At 49.2% G+C, this 17,122-nt stretch overlaps 1 protein-coding gene across 1 annotated transcript; it reads left to right on the forward strand.

Moving 5' to 3' along the window:
- The first annotated feature begins 3,827 nt into the window (after nucleotides 1-3,827).
- Nucleotides 3,828-8,558, forward strand: Btnl10 (butyrophilin like 10). The gene is made up of 5 exons (XM_029545651.1): nucleotides 3,828-3,912; nucleotides 4,078-4,431; nucleotides 5,156-5,434; nucleotides 7,154-7,336; nucleotides 7,978-8,558. The coding sequence occupies exons 1-5, from the start codon at nucleotides 3,828-3,830 to the stop codon at nucleotides 8,556-8,558; spliced, it is 1,482 nt and encodes a 493-aa protein (XP_029401511.1).
- Nucleotides 8,559-17,122: the final 8,564 nt, after the last annotated feature.

Raw genomic sequence — 17,122 nt, forward strand, 5'->3', positions numbered from 1 at the left:
CAGACCCTCTGTGATCAGGACAGACCCTCTGTGATCAGGACAGAACCTCTGTGATCAGGACAGACCCTCTGTGATCAGTACAGACCCTCTGTGGTCAGGACAGATCCTCTGTGACTCTGTGATCTGTCCAGCCCCTCTGTGATCAGTACAGACCCTCTGTGATCAGTACAGACCCTCTGTTTTCAGTACAGATCCTCTGTGTTCAGGACAGACCCTTTGTGATCAGTACAGACCCTCTGTGATCAGTACAGACCCTTTGTGATCAGTCCAGACCCTCTGTGATCAGTACAGACCCTCTGTGATCAGTACAGACCCTCTGTGATCAGTACAGATCCTCTGTGTTCAGGACAGACCCTTTGTGATCAGTCCAGACCCTCTGTGATCAGTACAGCCCCTCTGTGATCAGTACAGAACCTCTGTAGTCAGTACAGACCCTCTGTGATCAGTACATACCCTCTGTGATCAGTACAGAACCTCTGTAGTCAGTACAGATCCTCTGTTATCAGAACAAATCCTCTGTGATCAGTNCCCTCTGTGATCAGTACATACCCTCTGTGATCAGTACAGAACCTCTGTAGTCAGTACAGATCCTCTGTTATCAGAACAAATCCTCTGTGATCAGTACAGGTGCTGTGTGATCAGTACAGATCCTCTGTGATCAGTCCAGCCCCTCTGTGATCAGTACAGACCCTCTGTTATCAGAACAAATCCTCTGTGATCAGTACAGGTGCTGTGTGATCAGTACAGATCCTCTGTGATCAGTACAGATCCTTTCTGATCAGGACAGCCCCTTTGTGATCAGTACAGCCCCTCTGTGATCAGTACAGCCCCTCTGTGATCAGTACAGCCCCTCTGTGATCAGTACAGAACCTCTGTAGTCAGTACAGATCCTCTGTGATCAGAACAAATCCTCTGTGATCAGTACAACCCTCTGTGATCAATACAGATTCTCTGTGATCAGGACAGACCCTCTGTGATCAGTACAGATCCTCTGTGATTAGTACAGACCCTCTGTGATCAGGACACACCCTCTGTGATCAGTCCAGACCCTCTGTGATCAGGACAAGCCCTCTGTGTTCATTACACACCCTCTGTGTCAGGACTAATCCCCGTGTTAGCAGATCAGCACTTCTTGCTATTTACCTCAGCATCCATTGATCCACCTCTTTGGCCCCCAAACTCTGTTCCACAGCATTCTACTCTCACCTTCTCTGAGATCAACATCTTAGCTTCCGTGTATGAGTAGGATAGTGCTGTGTTCATCTCTCTGTGCCTGGCTCATTTTACTTAACATAAAAATTTCCAGTTCTGTCCATCTTGTTGCTAATCTTAGGTTTCGCTTTGTTCTGGTTACAGTGTCCTGCTGCCTAGCCTTTCGCCCTCCAGTGCTGTGGGTTTATTTAATTTCTCTTAGCTATCAAGAATAGGGCTGGCCAGGTAGTGGTGGCACACACCTTTAATCCCAGCACTGGGGAGGCAGAGGCAGGATGATCTCTGTGAGTTCGAGACCAGCCTGATCTGCAGAGTGAGTTCTAGGACAGGTAGGAGTATTGGCACAGAGAGACCCTGTCTCAAAAAGAAAGAAAAAACGAAAACCCTAGGGTGGCAGTGCACTCGGGGTGTGCCCGACATTTTTACATACTGGTATAATTTCCTTTGATTGTATTCCTGGTGATGGGAAGCTTCATAGGGTAGTGTTATTTCTAATTTTTTGAGGAATCTCAGTGATAGGTTATTTCTCTGCCACTGAAATGAGCCAATTCAAACCAGATTAGATTATATTAAAGGCAGGTTTATTGGGAAGCTGCTCTCAGGTGAGCGAGTTCACTGGCGCCAAGGATTGAGGTTAGGGAAGTCGCCATGGGGAAGGGATGGAGGGGAGAGAGAGAGAGAAGAGGAGAAGAAGAGACCAAAATGTCTTCATTGTATAGGGAAGAGCCTCTGAGGCAAGGGCAGCCCAGCCTCTGGGCAGGAAAGTTCAAGGTGGGGGCAGGGAACGTCAGGTAGGAACTAAGGGATGCTGGGAGAACCTGGAGGGCAGGTCTGCTTTGGTGTGTAAGTATGTACCTCAGTCCCTTGTCCCCGGTCTGAAACCAAACACTCAGGCTGCTCAGGGCTTGCCCTAGATAGTGTAAGTCCTCGGTTCGGACTCACAGGGACCGGGAAAATAGGTTGCAAGTGGAACTGCTGCCTAGCTAACTCAATTCATGGTTTCATGTGGCGCCCTCTGGTGTTTGTTTACCAGAAGGTGCACCCCAAGGAGGCAAGCAGGACTTTCTTATTAGCTCCTGGCCTAGAGCACCTAAGAGTCCTACACCATCTGCTGAGTTAACGTGAGCACTCCACCCTGCACAGAGCCGAGGGGCCCTCCCTGGGAGCTCCCTTCTTACCCAGAGCCTCCAGGGACACCAATGCTTTTAAGTCAAGAAGAAGGATGACCAGGTCAAATAGAGCCTGGCGCAGTACCTCACTCAAGTGACAGGTGTAAGACTGGCTCCGGTGAAGCTTCCAGGACCTTACAGTGATGGCGCAGAGGGAAGAGATGAGGAAGGGTTTGCCCTGGATTTCTGGACAGGAGTCTCCACAGCCAAAGCCAAAATCCGGTCACTTTCGATACCATGTCACAATGTTCCCAAAGGCAGCGGCACCAACGTGGCTGCTCTGAAGGTCTCAATAACCAGAGTTTATCTGAACTCAACTCCTACAGCTGGCTGGGATCCCAGCACGGATAGTAGATGTCCTCTTCTTTGGGCTCCTGATGTCCCCAAGCTGGCCCAGCTGCCACCCTCCTACAGGACACCTCCCCTCATCTCTGTGCGTTCCCTTATCCCTCTTTCCAGCATCTTTATCTTATATGCTCAGTACAGCTGGCCATGCCCCTTAGGGAGGGTTTTTTATTTTTTTGCCTTTTGGTTTTTTTTTTTTTTTTTCTGTCACAACTGCCCTTACCAAAGGTAAGAGTTGGTTATTTTCTGATGGCAGTAACCAGACTCAAGCTGGTGAGCTTGTCTATTCTTCAGTTTCTAGGCTCCCCTCTCATATCACTGGGAGGCAAGGCTTGATCACTTGGCTTGTGCCCTGCCAGTCTGAAGTTCTCCCAAACCAACTCTGACTCCCTCAAAGTCGGCGGAACCTGGGAAGCAGGCAGCCAACTGGCTCAGAGGTAAGGGAGTGTTTTCTTCTTTAATGGTGCTCCTCCGTATTTTGGGTTGGACCTCTCCCCATGCTCAATGGTCAGGGAGAACCTGTGGCTGTCCTAGTAAGCCAGGACCGAACCACACAGGACCCCGGGCCGACAGAACACACCAGATATGAAGGGCAGCCTAAGGCTGTACCAGGAAGGGCCTCTTAGGACCGGCTGCCCAGTTACCAAAGCATGCTCTCCAAACAGATTGTGCTAACTACCCTAAATTCCTGAGTTGGGGGGGGGGTGTTCTCATCCTGCTGAGGAGGGAGCTGTGTCCTCTAACCCTAGCTGGAGAGTTCTCTCAGGGCAGTTAGACAGTGGAGGGTGTCACAGGGTCCTGATGACCCGAGAGTTACCTATTGGAGCTAGTTTTTCTCCATGTGCCTGCAAAGGGCAGGAGCTTGGGTATAAAATCACACGGGAGAGGGTGGTGGAGGGCGCCTCACTCACACACAGGGCCAGCTGCGGGATTCTGCCAGTGAGGTCTGTGTGGAACGACCCTGTTTCTAGGACTAAGAACTCTGTGATGGGTGAGCGAGCAGCTATCTCTCCCAAGCTGTTTCTCCGTTCTCCTATTAGATCCCTAGCTTCTCTCTCACCATAACTAGTGTGTATCTAATTCTATGTGTCCCCAATAGATATGGCAAGGGCACACCCTGGAGATGCTACTCTGCCAAGCGTCTTGGTCAGCTTCATCTTCCTGCAACTCCTGACTTCTGGGAACGGTAGGACACCCCTCGCTTTCTGACCCTAGGAGTGCCCAGCGTCAGGCTGGGGCTTCCAACAAAGCTCGGGGCTTAAGGGAATTCTCAAAGAGGAAAATGGGGCACAAGGGGAGCCCCTGCCTCCTGCCTGTGACCTAACCTAGTCCTCCCCTTTGCATCTCTAAGGAAAATCAGATTTCCTCGTCCTTGGACCTCCCGACCCACTTCTGGCCATAGTTGGTCAAGACAAAGAGTTGCCCTGCAAACTGTCACTTAACATCAGCGCTGAGGGCATGGAGCTGAGGTGGTACAGGGACAAGCCCTCGTCAGTTGTGCATGTGTACAAGAACGGGAAGGATGTGTATGACGAGCAGATGACAGAATATAAGGGAAGGACCTCATTCAACGGCAGCCATGTGGCCAGGGGAGAGGCCTCTGTGAAGATCCACAACATCACAGTGTTTGACAACGGGACTTATCACTGTGTGTTTAAGGAGTACACATCCCACAGCCAGGCCACCCTGTGGCTGAAGGTGGCAGGTGAGGTTTGGTGGTGGTGGTGGTAGGGGGGAGGCGGTCTTCTATTCCTCAGCTTCTCTCAGCGTCAGCCAGGATTCCAGACCTTGGTCCCCAGAGCCCTGAGTCCTAAGGCTGCAGAGGCTTTGGTGACACCTGCTTCCAGGCAAAGCTGTTCTCCCCACAGGCGCTGTGTATCATGTAGTTCCTGTCTGCCTTTCCTTCATCACGCCCTTGTACCAGAAAGAGAGCACAGATGTGGGGGGGGGGGTCAAGGCATGGGAACAGCTGGGGGAAGTGGAAGGAGAGAGATTGAGAGGGAGAAACAGGAAGACAGTGAACAGGAGACAGAAATAAAGTGAAGATGAGAACAGAGGGAAGGCAGGAGCAGGGAGAGATAACAAAGAGAACCCGGGAGAATGACAAAGAGGCGAAAGCTGCTGAAGATGGGAAAAGTGAGAGGATCGGGACACAGGAGGGAAACTTAGGTGACAAACCCCAGCTCCTTCCTCATTCTCATACTTAGTAGAAAGCTTTGGGTTTGTTTTGTTTTGTTTTGTTTTCCTTAACCCCACCTCCACCCCACCCCATTTCTCTTGACTGTTTTATTTGGGATGAAGGGGTTGCATTAGTGATGTGACCACAGACAGGTGGTCCATGAAGGTTCATAGAACCTACTAAACCCCTGCAAGCCATCCCTTCCCGCCAACGGTAGCTGCAGGATCTGAGCTGCTGTCTCTTCCTTCAGGACGGGGCTCGTCCCCCAGGATCCGTGTGACTGACACCCAGGACAAAGGTATCCAGGCCGAGTGCAGCTCAGCAGGCTGGTACCCCGAGCCCAAGGTGGAGTGGCTGGACCTTAAAGGACAACCAGTGCCTGCTGAGAGTCACTTCTCAGTTTCAGCCAGCACTGGCCTCGTGGCTGTGTTATCCATTGTGACTCCCCAGGATATGGCTGTGGGAGGCCTGACTTGCTCCATCTCCAATCCCCTCCTCCCCGAGAAGGTGACGGAGACTTACCTGCTTGGTGAGTATCTGTTCAGTACAGACACCAGAACCAGGCCTGAGTGCCAGGGATGTTAGGAGAAGGCTATGCAGGCAGAGTCAGAGAAGCTCCTTCCTTCAGCCTGGCCAAGAGGGTCACAGGGATGTTGGGGTAGCAGTGCAGAGAGATCCACTAGGGAAGCGAGAGAGATCCGCCCTGGTACTGTTTTCTGTTGCTGTCATTTTTTTTAATGGATCTTGGTTGTTGTTGTTGGTTGGTTTTGTTTTTGTTTTTTTGTTGTTTTTTTTTTTTAGAGAAGTTCTAGTTGATGACAAATTAAATCAGAAAATGCATAGACTTTTTCTTTAAAAAATATTTTTATTTTATGTATATGAGTGTTTTACTGAGCGTGTGTAAGTGCAGTGTGTGTCCGCAGTACCCTTGGAACTGGAGTTACAGATGGTCACTGTGAGCCGCCATGTGGGGGCGGGAAATGGGACCAGGGTTCCTCGGGAAGGGCAGCAGAGCTCCTAACCACTGAAATGTCTCTCCAGCTCCTGGGTCTTCTATATACCTCATCTCACAGTCATAATACTCCCAGTTATGAACGCCCAGAAAGGGAGCGTGACAGGAATGAACAGGCTCAGCAAGTGTGTAGGGCTCACCAGTGCTGGGCGCTCGGGGTGTGGACATGGGAGAGTGGCTATCTGCTCATCAGTACTGCACATGTCTGTAAGTCCACTCCATTCCCTCTTCCCACTTAATGCCTGGAGAACCCGCACCTTTTTTTTCTTGCTTTGCGTGGTTTTGCCTTTCCGTGACTCACCTTTGCCTGATGTTTTAGTTACTGAGGAGACACCATGACCAAAGCCACTTACAGAAGTAAGCATTTAGTTGGGAGCTGGTTTACAGTTTCAGAGGGTTAGTCCATTATCACCATGGCAGAAACCATGGTGGCTGGCAGGCAGGCAGGCAGGCAGGCAGGCAGGCAGGCAGGCAGGCAGGCAGAAATGGTGCTGGAGAAGTAGCTGAGAGACCCAGTTGCAGGCTGAGAGAGAGACACTAGGCCTGGCATGGGCTTTTGAAACCGCCAAGCCCACCCCCAGTGACACACCTCCTTCAACAAGGCCATATCTAATCCTTCTCAAGCCGTCCCATTAACTGGGACCAAGTGCTCAAACATCTGAGCTTATGGGGGCCATTCTCATTCAAACCACCACGCCTATGACTCATTTCTGTTGGGGGCTGAATAACTATCCCACTGTCTGGATAGATGACAGTTAGTTTACCTATTTAGCTACTAACTGATAGATTTAGCTTGTCATTTAAAGTTTTATTTCTTTAAAATCCTTTTGCTTTTCAACGTTTGTTTGTTTGTTTGTTTGTTTGTTTGTTTGTTTGTTTGTTTTAAGCTTATCACTATGTATGCAACCCTGACTGGCCTGGAACTCACAGTGACCATGCAGTCATGAGGCTGCACCCTCAGGACTGTCCCGCCTCCCACAGCCCACCTGGACCATCATCTAAGAGACTGGGATCTCAGTGCTTTGGGGCACACAAACACTGAGGCTGTAGCAATGAGTGTTGGAAGACTACTCATTTTTTTCTGAACCCTTTTTAGAAAGATCTACCAAACATTATGTTCCTTGACTTTGGAATGGTGTGTGTGTGTGTGTGTGTGTGTGTGTGTGTGTGTGTGTACATGTGTCTAACAAAGACGATCCCCTCCTGATATTCTTGATGCCTTTGGAATCTCCTTAGCCTCCCTATCCAGAAGGCCTCTGTCCACGGAAAGTGGACCAGCTCTGCCTTTGATCCTCACGGCACTAGGGCTGGTCTCGGCAGCAATAGCCTGTGCCTTTGGGAAATGTCACAAAGAAGAGCATAAAACAAATCAGGAAGAAGAGGAGCCAGGAGCCCGTGATGAGGCCGGGCTCTTCCACGGTGAGTGGGTCCTGACCCTCACATCAGAGACCTGCATGCCAGGCTCTGCTTTGAGGCGTTGTCTTTGTGTCACCCAACACAGCAGGGACAGAACAAATGGCTAGTGGGGATTTCCCAGCTACAACCCACCCAGGGAAAACCCTTCACCACCGAGAGAGTGCTTGGTCAATTATTTTTCACAAGATAATTCTGGGCAGACTACAGTACCTCCTTCTGGGCTTCATAAAGCTTGAGTTTGTCCTTTTCCCACTACTGAAACAAAATACCTGAAGCTGGGTCATTCATAAAGGAATGTTTATTTAGCTCACATTTTGAGGTCTAAATTTCCAAGATCATGTGATTCATATGGTGAGGGCTCCCTGGCTGTGTCGTATCATGGTAGATAGCAACACAGAAGAAACAAGGAATTTGGGGACATATGGGAACTCCCCAGGGTCCTCAGAGAACTGAATGGTGCTCCCATGAATTCATTACCTTGGATGAAGCTCCACCTCAAGGTAAATGGAGACAGTGAATGATGTCTAGAGATGGATGGGGAAAGCTTCAGGTAGGAGACAGAGCTTGGATCCCTCATCCACACAGGGCCAAGAGAGCAAAAGAGGGCAAGGGGATGGATGACTGTCACTTTCTTCTCTCTACAGTGAGTCTGTCCCTGGACCCTGAAACTGCCAGTCCCAAACTCATGGTGTCTGAGGATCAGAAAAGCGTGAAGCGACTGCTATTTGACCAGGATGTGTCCTCCAGTTCCGGGAGATTTGACCAGGACCCCTGCATCCTGGCTCAAGAGCGATTTGAGGCAGGGAGACATTACTGGGAAGTGGAGGTTGGGGACAGGAGGGCCTGGATTCTGGGTGTGTGTCTGGAGAGTTTGGTACGGGAAGGAAGGATCCCCAAGTCACCCCAGCATGGCCTCTGGGCACTGGAGTTTTACAAGAAGAAACTCCAAGCCCTCTCTTACCCCCGGACTTGCCTGTCTCCTCCGGAGCCCCTCCGGCGGGTGGGCATCCTCTTAGACTTTGAGGCAGGGGAAATCTCCTTTTATAATTCAACCAATGGCTCCCTGATCTATGTATTCTCTGGGTTCTCCTTTTCTGGTCCCCTGCAGCCATTCTTCTGCCTCTGGACCCATGACCCCAGACCCCTAACCATCTGCTCAGTGGTCAGAGAGACCAAAGAAGACACAGAATCTTCTGGAGGTCCCGGCCTCCCTGGGGACTCCTGAGATGTCCTTAAGAGAGAAAAGCTCCTGCCTTCTTGTGCCTCCTAACTCCTGGCACTATGTATCCCATTCCTATATGAAAAATGAGGAGACACCAGGGGCTGTTTATGCCCCCCCCCGCCAAATTTCTGTGCCAAATGCTACACCACCCACCGGGGTCAGGGATTTCTGAAGGCATTGTAACCTCATTTGGAGATGAGACATTGAAAACGATTGTGGTTAGGGGGAGTCATTGATGTACCCTAACCTCATAGATCTGGTACTCCTATAAGAAGGAAGATTAGGACTTGGAGAGATGCCACTCACTAGCCAAGGAGACCAGCAATGCCCTGGTCTCGTATTTGTAGCCTCTGGGACTTAGAAAGTGGTTCCTGCCAAGTGAGAATCCTGTGAATCTCCTATGTTGCCTTCTTTATTATGGCTGCCCTCTCTCAGGGAGGCAAACATACAGTCAGCACACCAGGGGGGATTTCGCCATGCACATAGAGTGTATGTATGTATGTATGTATGTATGTATGTATGTATGTGTGTGTGTATACCATCCAGCCCAGTGGTGGGTGTGTTGTGGTTGCACAGTAAATAGCAGTCGTACCCTCCCTTCCCACTCTCCCTCCATCTTATTCATCTCTCACTAGTCCACTTCCTTTCCTCCCCCTCCTTCCCGCCTCCTCTTTCCTTCTGTTAAATGATTTTATTATTTTGCATTATGTAGATGTGTGTGTGTGTGTGTGTGTGTGTGTGTGTGTGTCTGTGCACACAAGGGCGGTGCCCACAGAGACCAGAGGATAGCATCTGATCCCCTGGAACTGGAGTTAGAGAGGTCGTGAGCTGACAGAGGGTGCTGGGAATGACACTCAGGTCTTCTGCAAGAGCAGCCAGGGCTCTTAATCATAGAACCAGCTCCCCAGTCCCTCCCCCCTTTCCTCGTTTCTTTTCTTCCTCCTCCAATCTATTTCTACCTAAATCTCTTTCTTTCACTCACTGTGACAGACTAGCTCAAGCCACACAAAGGCAAAGATCCCGAGATTCCTAAGGCTTTGGTCAGAGTCCAAATTGACATCCACATTGACAGAGAAAACAGGCTAGAAGTGGGTTTTAATGGACACTTGAGAACACACGTGCTGGACCCAGCTCTCGGCTACCTGAGAATCTTCCACTCCAAGACTGCGGCAGCAGGAGAAAAGAGCCCAGGGAGTGGGGTGCTGCTCTGCAGTGCCTGTTCCACAGGGACTGAGAGGACGCTCTGTCTAGTGCTGTGAAGCTGGTGGTCCCAAGAGAAACAGAGTCACACCCTCCTGCAGACCCAACATTTCCTCTTGCTGTTTGTTGCAAGTTCAAGCAGGGATTGTTGGTGAGATTGATCTGGGTGGTGATCAGGACCCCACTCCAGGGTGCCTGGGGCTTTTAGGTTAAGAGCTCTGGCCTAAAAGCCACTAGTGACTCTTCCCTCTACATCCTGGAGACCAGAAGTCTGAAGTGTTGTCATGGTTGGCTTCTCCTGAAATCATGGGGAAACCAGGCCTCCCTCCCAGCATCTGCTGGAGTCTGGTCCTCTTAGCTGGCAGTCACGTCACTGCAAATGCTGACCCTGTGGTCATACGGCCAGCTCTTCTCTGTTTCTCCTTAAATTTTCTCTTAGCAGCCCAACTCAGAGCCCACGTTAACACAGGCTGCCTCCATCCAGAGGTTTGTAACTTGATTGCATCTGTAAGGACCTTTTCTCCAAATGATCCTGGTCACGGGTGCGAGAGGTCCTGACTCCCACATATCTGGGGGGACACTGAACCTACCCTAGTGGGTTGGAGTTGAAGGGCCCTGGCTGAGTGGTGGGCATCCCCTTTTGCATTGAAATGCCTCCTCAGAATGAGGAGATCATTGTCCATAGGGACTGTAGTAGTCTATACATGTTTGGGAGAGAAAGGTCCTCAGACACAGACAAAGGTCACCTAGTATTTTGGGTTCCCAGTCAGGAGCAGTTATGGTTAGTCAGTGGGTTAGCAAGGAAATGTCACAAGCACAGGCAACCCGTGAGCTGGGCTTTGGAGAAAGGCTGGCATTTGTATAGAAAGAAATGGGAGAAGAGATGAGACCCAATAAAAGACCTCCGGCTACAACCTTGGGGTAATAAAGTTTTAACTTTTTTTCCTTCTTTATCAGTGTGATACTTATATGTAACAAATTTGCTAGATACAAAATGTGTAGATCAGAAAGCCACCTGCCTCCACCTCTTGAGCTCTGTGACTAAGGACCTGGGCCACCACTGCCTAGCTAGAGGATTTTTTTTGGGGGGGAGGGGGAGGTGGTTATTTTGTTTTAAGATTTATGCATTTTATGTACGTGAGTGTTTTGTCTGCATTGCATGTCTGTACACCAGGAGGTGGCACATGCCTTTAATCTCAAAAGGCAGGCAGATTTCTGAGTTTGATGCCGGCCGGATCTACAGAGTGAGTTCAAGGACAAGCAGGGCTACACAGGGAAACAAACAAAAAAAAAAACCAAAACTTTCTGTCTGTCCATTTGTCTGTCTGTCTCTCTCTCTCTCTCTTTCCCGTGTGTGTGTGTGTGTGTGTGTGTGTGTGTGTGACCTGTGGAGACCAGATCAGGATACTGAATTCCTTGCAGCTGCAGTGAAGGTATCTGTGAGCGGAGGGCACATGGGGAACATTGGTCAGAGTGCACAGTCACACAACAGCACCATCAAGAGTTCAGAGTCTTTCTCCAGAAAAGTTCCCTTGGACTTGTCGGAACTTGATCCCTGTCTAGGGTTCCCCCCTCGGTGGGCACTGACCCTGTAGAGTTTGTGTTTGTTTTTATTTTCCCCTTTTCCTTGATAGACTTAATTTGAAGTCAGTCCTTTTAAATCATGGAGTATTACTGATACCACGATGTTGAGAACTTTCATTTTCTCTTGTCCTACATGATACGTCTCTGCAACGATCCTTTTATTCCCTGTCCTGGAATTTAAAATAAACTTTTTTTTTTTAAAATTTCTGCGTTAATTTCCTGTTTTCATAATAAAAACACCTGTAGCTGGGAGACATGAATGTTTCTTAGCTCAGGTTTTTGGGGAGCTTATAGGAAGACAACCCGATGAACCCAAAGTGGATGGCTGCTCCCTTTGCACCGCCCAACCAACAAACAGCTTCTCTCTCTCCTCCTATCCTAGTTTGGCTTTTGTCCTGTTGTCAACTTGATGCAGGCTAGAGTTGTTATGGGAAGAGACCCAGCTGAGAACATCCTTCCATCAGCCTGCCTGTAGGTGACTGTAGAGCATTTTCTTGATTATTGATGTGGGAAGGCCCAGTCCACACGGGCGGTGCCACCTCTGAGCAGGTGAACGTGGGTGCTGTAAGAAAGCGGGCTGAGCAATCTAGTAAGCGATATCCATTCATGGCTTCTGCTTCAGTTTCAGTCCTAATTTCTCTTCACGATGGACTCTACCTGTAAGCGTGAAATCTTTCACAGTGCTTTGAGCCATGGTATTTTATCCTAGCAATAGAAAAGCAAAGGACAACTTCTAAATCCCCTAATGCCAGCTGGGACTGCTTGAATGAGGAACAACACCCCACAGGCGCATGTGATTGGACCCTGTTTGGTGGTGTTGTTTGGGAAGATTTAAGAGGAGGAGCCTTAATGGAGGACTTCTGTTATTGGGGCAGGCTTTGGGGGCTTATAGCTTCAATCCACTTCCAGTTTGTCCTCTCTGCTTCCTATGTGTAGCTGAAAAGAGATCCTCTAGCTTCCTGGTCCAGCTGCCTGCTGCCACGCCTCTCCTGCCACGCCTCTCTTGCCAATACAGACCCTTAGCCCTTCCGTATCACAGGAACTGAAAAGGGCCTAAAGCAGCAGCTGAACGGGAAGGCAGAGTCCAGCTTTCTGCTGTTCTCTGGCGAGTTGGGGTAACCAGGTTGGACTGGAACTCGGGTTCTCCCGCCTCTGCCTCTGGAGTGCCCGGATTGGCTTAGGACCAAGCTTTGTACTCAAGCTTTTCTGTTTGCCGACCCAAGCTCCAGTGAGTCTCTCAGCCGACTGGGCAATGGCCAACCACATTGGTGGGCAGGGCTCTTTACCTACTTACAGTTTCTTCAGTGCATTGTCGTGGACACACAGAGCATCAGAATGTCATCAAATAACTGGGCATCGCTTTGCTCGATTCTGCTGGGACATTAACCACCATGGCTGGTTCACTCAGGCTTCACGGAAAGGTAGAAAGATGGCATTCCTAGATGCTGAACAAGCCCAGGGGATCCCATGGGACCTTTGGTCTTTTACAACATTCCCCTATCCCGCTGCTATAAAGCCATTCCACATCCTGCTTCCCCATTTTCCCTTAATTCCACAGTGTGTGTGTGTGTGTGTGTGTGTGTGTGTGTGTGCGCGCGTGTGCACGCGCATATACACTGTGGCACACATGTAAAGGTCAGAGGACAAGTTGTGGGAGTTGGGTTCTCTCCTTCCAGTGTGGGCTCCAGGGACTGAACTCACTCAGGCTTGGTGGCAGGTGCCTCTACCTCGTGAGCTTTCCTGACACCCTCCTCCCATTCTCCCTTTAAAACGCCCAGTGACTTCTGTACCAATCTAAGATGAGGTCAGGTCCTCTAAGTGCCTTTCCATGCTGGCATGCTGCCTTGCTGCTTAAAACCTGTGCTTGCCTTGTCTGGTTTCATCACTGACAAAGGAAAAGGAGGAAGTGAGCCCCCATGTCCCCCCTCCCCATTTTAGGGGCCACTCATTCTAAAACACTTCTGATTCTCTTCCCAGCTACGTTTGCTGACAGTGTCTTCTGATGTCCCCTTTCTTGTCTCTTCTTGTCTCTATGGCTTGTCTCCATGGGAGGCAACCATGTGAGGAAGATTCTAAAGGATCTTCTCACTCCTGGGAGACCCATGAGTAGAACCAGTGTGTGGTGAGCTGGGGAAAGCATGTGTAGAAAGACCCAAGGACCCAAGCTTCATGACCCAAGTTCGGTCTCTGGGACCCACATGGGGAAGGAGAGAACTCGCTGCCAAGAGTTGCCTCTGACCTCCACATGCTCACCATGGTGCGAGCACACAAAATAAAAAAATATACTACAAGGAGGAGAGAGAGGCGGAGGAGGAAGAGGATGTCTTGGTAGCCAAGCTTCATAAACTTTCTCAGTGAAAAGTCTGATACGAAGAGAAATAGAATTCCAAGTTCTTTAAGAATTGCTAAGATATAAGCACATTTTTGTCATTTTTGTTCATATATATATATATATATATATACTCATATTCATCATCCAGGCTATATCTTTTTCTGTTGTCATCAATTCATTGAGCTACAGTCCCACTTTGTGTGTGTGCGTGTGTGTGTGTGTGTGTGTGTGTGTAGCTGTTTTGCCTGCATGTATGCTTGTGTACCATGTGCATGCAGTGCTCACAGAGGCTAGAAGAGAGCCTGGATCTCTTGGAGCTGAATACAGAACATATACAGAATATTGTGAGTCTCCCAGGTGAGTGCCACAAAGCAAACCCTGGTCCTCTGGAAGAGCAGCCAGTGCTCTTGACTACTGAGCCATCCCTCAGTGCCTGGCTATGATCCACACTTATCAGTAAAATAATCCACCAAAAATATTCTCAAAACTAATGACCACCTTTAGGTGAGGGTGAAAACCAGCTAGCTGTAAATACGGGTAGCGCTTGCCTCCACCTCTCACAATCTTCCTGAAATTATGCAAGTAGATGGAAATGGGCTAAAAACTCAAAACTTTAATCAAAGTATTTAGTATCAATATTAGTGCTAATATGCACAGCAAAGTGCCCACATGTTGTATTTTTTACCCTAATGTGGATGTAATAAAATAGCAATGGAGATATTGCAGTACAAATTTTCTCCAAGGAGAACACCAGATCAAAACGGTGATGTTGAGCCAAGCACTTGCAGGGGACTAGTTCCTTTGCTCTTTGGCAGAAGCTGGATGGTTAACATAGATTTAAATCAGGAAACTGACGCCTGCTGGTTTGTTTGGGTTTTTGTTTGTTTAATAATTTGAGATAGGATCTCACTTTGTAGACTTGGCTGACCTATTCTAAATGCTGGGGTCAAAGTCGAGGACAGTGACTCCCACCTGAATCGTCAAGACAACCGAACCTGTGTAGAGTCCAAGAACTGTTTGAAGGGACTCCAGCCATTTGGGGTTTGTTTTGTTTTGTTTTGGGGGGGAGGGGGAGGGGAGGACAAACCCGGCTTTCTAACGTGCCGCGCGGTACTACCTCGGCCAGGCCACCAGGGGGAGACTGCCCATTCTGTTCGAGGTCAGTCTTTTCGATAGTCTTAAGGCTTTTCCACTAAGCTACTCAGGGACTCCCGGTTATCTCCGAAGAGCCTTTGGTATTCACTGTAGGGTCCCTGAGAGTAGACAAAACCTCAGTAGCTACTGGCCTTCTGGGCACCGTTGCACTGCTGAGAGCTGGATTAGACACTGTCTTGTGCTGAGACCAGCCACACAGCACACAGACCTCCGTGAAGAAGGTGGTTGGAAGGGCAGACAGCTGAGACACCCGAGTCACCAGAGCCCTAAACCTGAAGAGGAACCAAAAGGAAGGGGCATGAGATTCAAGAAGGAAACAAGCTGACCACCAGAAATGAATGAACAGCTTAGAGCACAACTCTGTTTTAAATGGCCACACCCTCAGGCACTAAAGGTGGTCCAAAACCTAGGCTTTCATTGGATGCTCTGTGGAGATCTGTCCAATCAGAAGAGTCCAGGAAGTCACCTCATTTGCATACTACAGAATTCCATCAACTTAGCTTCCGTTATTTTTATTTCAAGGCACTGAGCCCTCAGAAATCCTTGATTCTCCTGACTGAAGATAGATGATCTTTCTTCTTTACCAGAACACAGAGCTGTCCACAAGGAAGGGGTGCCTCACCCTCATGACACCTACTAGTGAGATTTAGGAGTGCATATTCCAGCCTCGCAGGGCAGAGTGCGTAGACCTGAGTTTAGGAAAGAGAACGGGCCTTTGCAAAGGATGGGAGGCATGACCCTTTATGATTGAGCATGGTGTTGACCTCGAGTCTTTAATCAGAGACCATCATACACCTGTGGAACCGGAGAAAGTCAGTCTCTTCCTCCCCTCCCCTCCCCTTCCCTCCTCTCCTCTCCCCCTCCCCCCCCACCCCCCTGCAGTTTCCGGGGACTACAAATTCAAAACAAAAAGAATCCAGGGCAGCATAGCCCGAGGTTTGCTCATGTCCTTTAGGATTGCCTGTGGGAGCTATGCTTTGCCTGCACCAACTCCTCTAGCTAGCTCTTCTTGGCTCCGAGAATCCAAGAACTGCAGAACCAGGACAAGCTGGCCTCTAACTTGCCCAAAGGAAACCATCCTTTTTACCGACCCACCTGACCCAGCAGCGAGTTGAACATGGGTCGCCAGACACCTGGTAGTAAGGCAGTACGCTCAGCAGGTCTGGGGTAGGAAAGGGAAGGGGCGGGGGCAAGTAAAGGGAATGAGGGTGCACTGACCACCCTGCAGAGCTGTTAAGTCTGAGGCCAGGGGGCAGAATTCAGAAAACCCTGGTCATCAGAATACAACCCGTACATTTATAAAAGGAACCACAGGGACTCAGAAGCTGCCTGTCAAAAGAAAAAAATACTTGTCCTGTCCTGCCCCAAAGTAAAATCTTGCTAAAACCCAGACTATATGTTTTGTGAGTTCAGTCCTGGCTGGCTAGGGTGCTGCTTCCGTGGCTGTTTCCCTTCTAAAATCTTATCAGCACTTAGCCTTGTTTGTCTCCTAAAAATTCCTTAACATCACATTCCTTTTCATGACAGTTTAACAGAGAATCTTTGTCTCAACTCAGTTATCCATCTCCAAATTAAAATTCTTATGGAAATAAAGCACCTCACGTAGGCAGCAAGTGGCAGAGACCTTGTGGACACCTCCCTTTCCCGGGTTTTTTAGCAGACCTCTGGTTAGCTGGGAGCCTTTGCTTGAGAAAACTAGGTGGGTTTGAGAAGTGGCCTTTGAACTGACCTGCCTGGAGACAGCTGCAGCCAGCCCACTTAACCATGAGGTGACTGGGGTGAAGCCAGGGCCACAGCCAGTTTTCACTGAGGAAGAAATGCCATAGGCTTCATGCAGAGCCTCTCAGTAAATCCCAAAGGGGGTTTAAGAACTTCACCCATACTCTGCAGGGTAGGTGCTGCCAGAGAGCCTCTGGATCATCAAGGCCTGACTAAATGACTTGTGTGTTGGAATACAGCCAGCCCGCTCATAGGTTCCACATCTATAGATTCAGTTAGAGACCAAAAATAACTGAGGGGGGTGGGGGGTGGGGGAGCGGGGCAACCAACTAACCCAAACACCCCCCTCATCTAGAATGTATTTTATACTGTTGATCTCATCATTTCCCTCAAACCATATAAAACTAGACATTAGACACAAGCTAGAGGATTTATCGAGCACCAGATGTCTGTCCCTGGGTTATGGACAAGGACCTGTGCACATATGGATTTTGATACCAGAGTGCTAGGACCAGCCGGCAATGGGCAGGAACCAAGTACCTTTAATTCTTTATCCATCAGCTGTATTGGCCTGTTT

This window comes from Mus pahari, chromosome 14, assembly GCF_900095145.1.
Source record: "Mus pahari chromosome 14, PAHARI_EIJ_v1.1, whole genome shotgun sequence".
In the NCBI taxonomy this organism is placed as follows: domain Eukaryota; kingdom Metazoa; phylum Chordata; class Mammalia; order Rodentia; family Muridae; genus Mus; species Mus pahari.

Bases quoted from the DNA above. Each gene is read 5' to 3' on its own strand.
- Btnl10 (XM_029545651.1), top strand. From the start codon at position 3,828: ATGGCAAGGGCACACCCTGGAGATGCTACTCTGCCAAGCGTCTTGGTC. The intron at 5,435-7,153 runs GTGAGTATCTGT...GAATCTCCTTAG, and splicing joins GACGGAGACTTACCTGCTTG to CCTCCCTATCCAGAAGGCCT. The intron at 7,337-7,977 runs GTGAGTGGGTCC...TTCTCTCTACAG, and splicing joins TGAGGCCGGGCTCTTCCACG to TGAGTCTGTCCCTGGACCCT.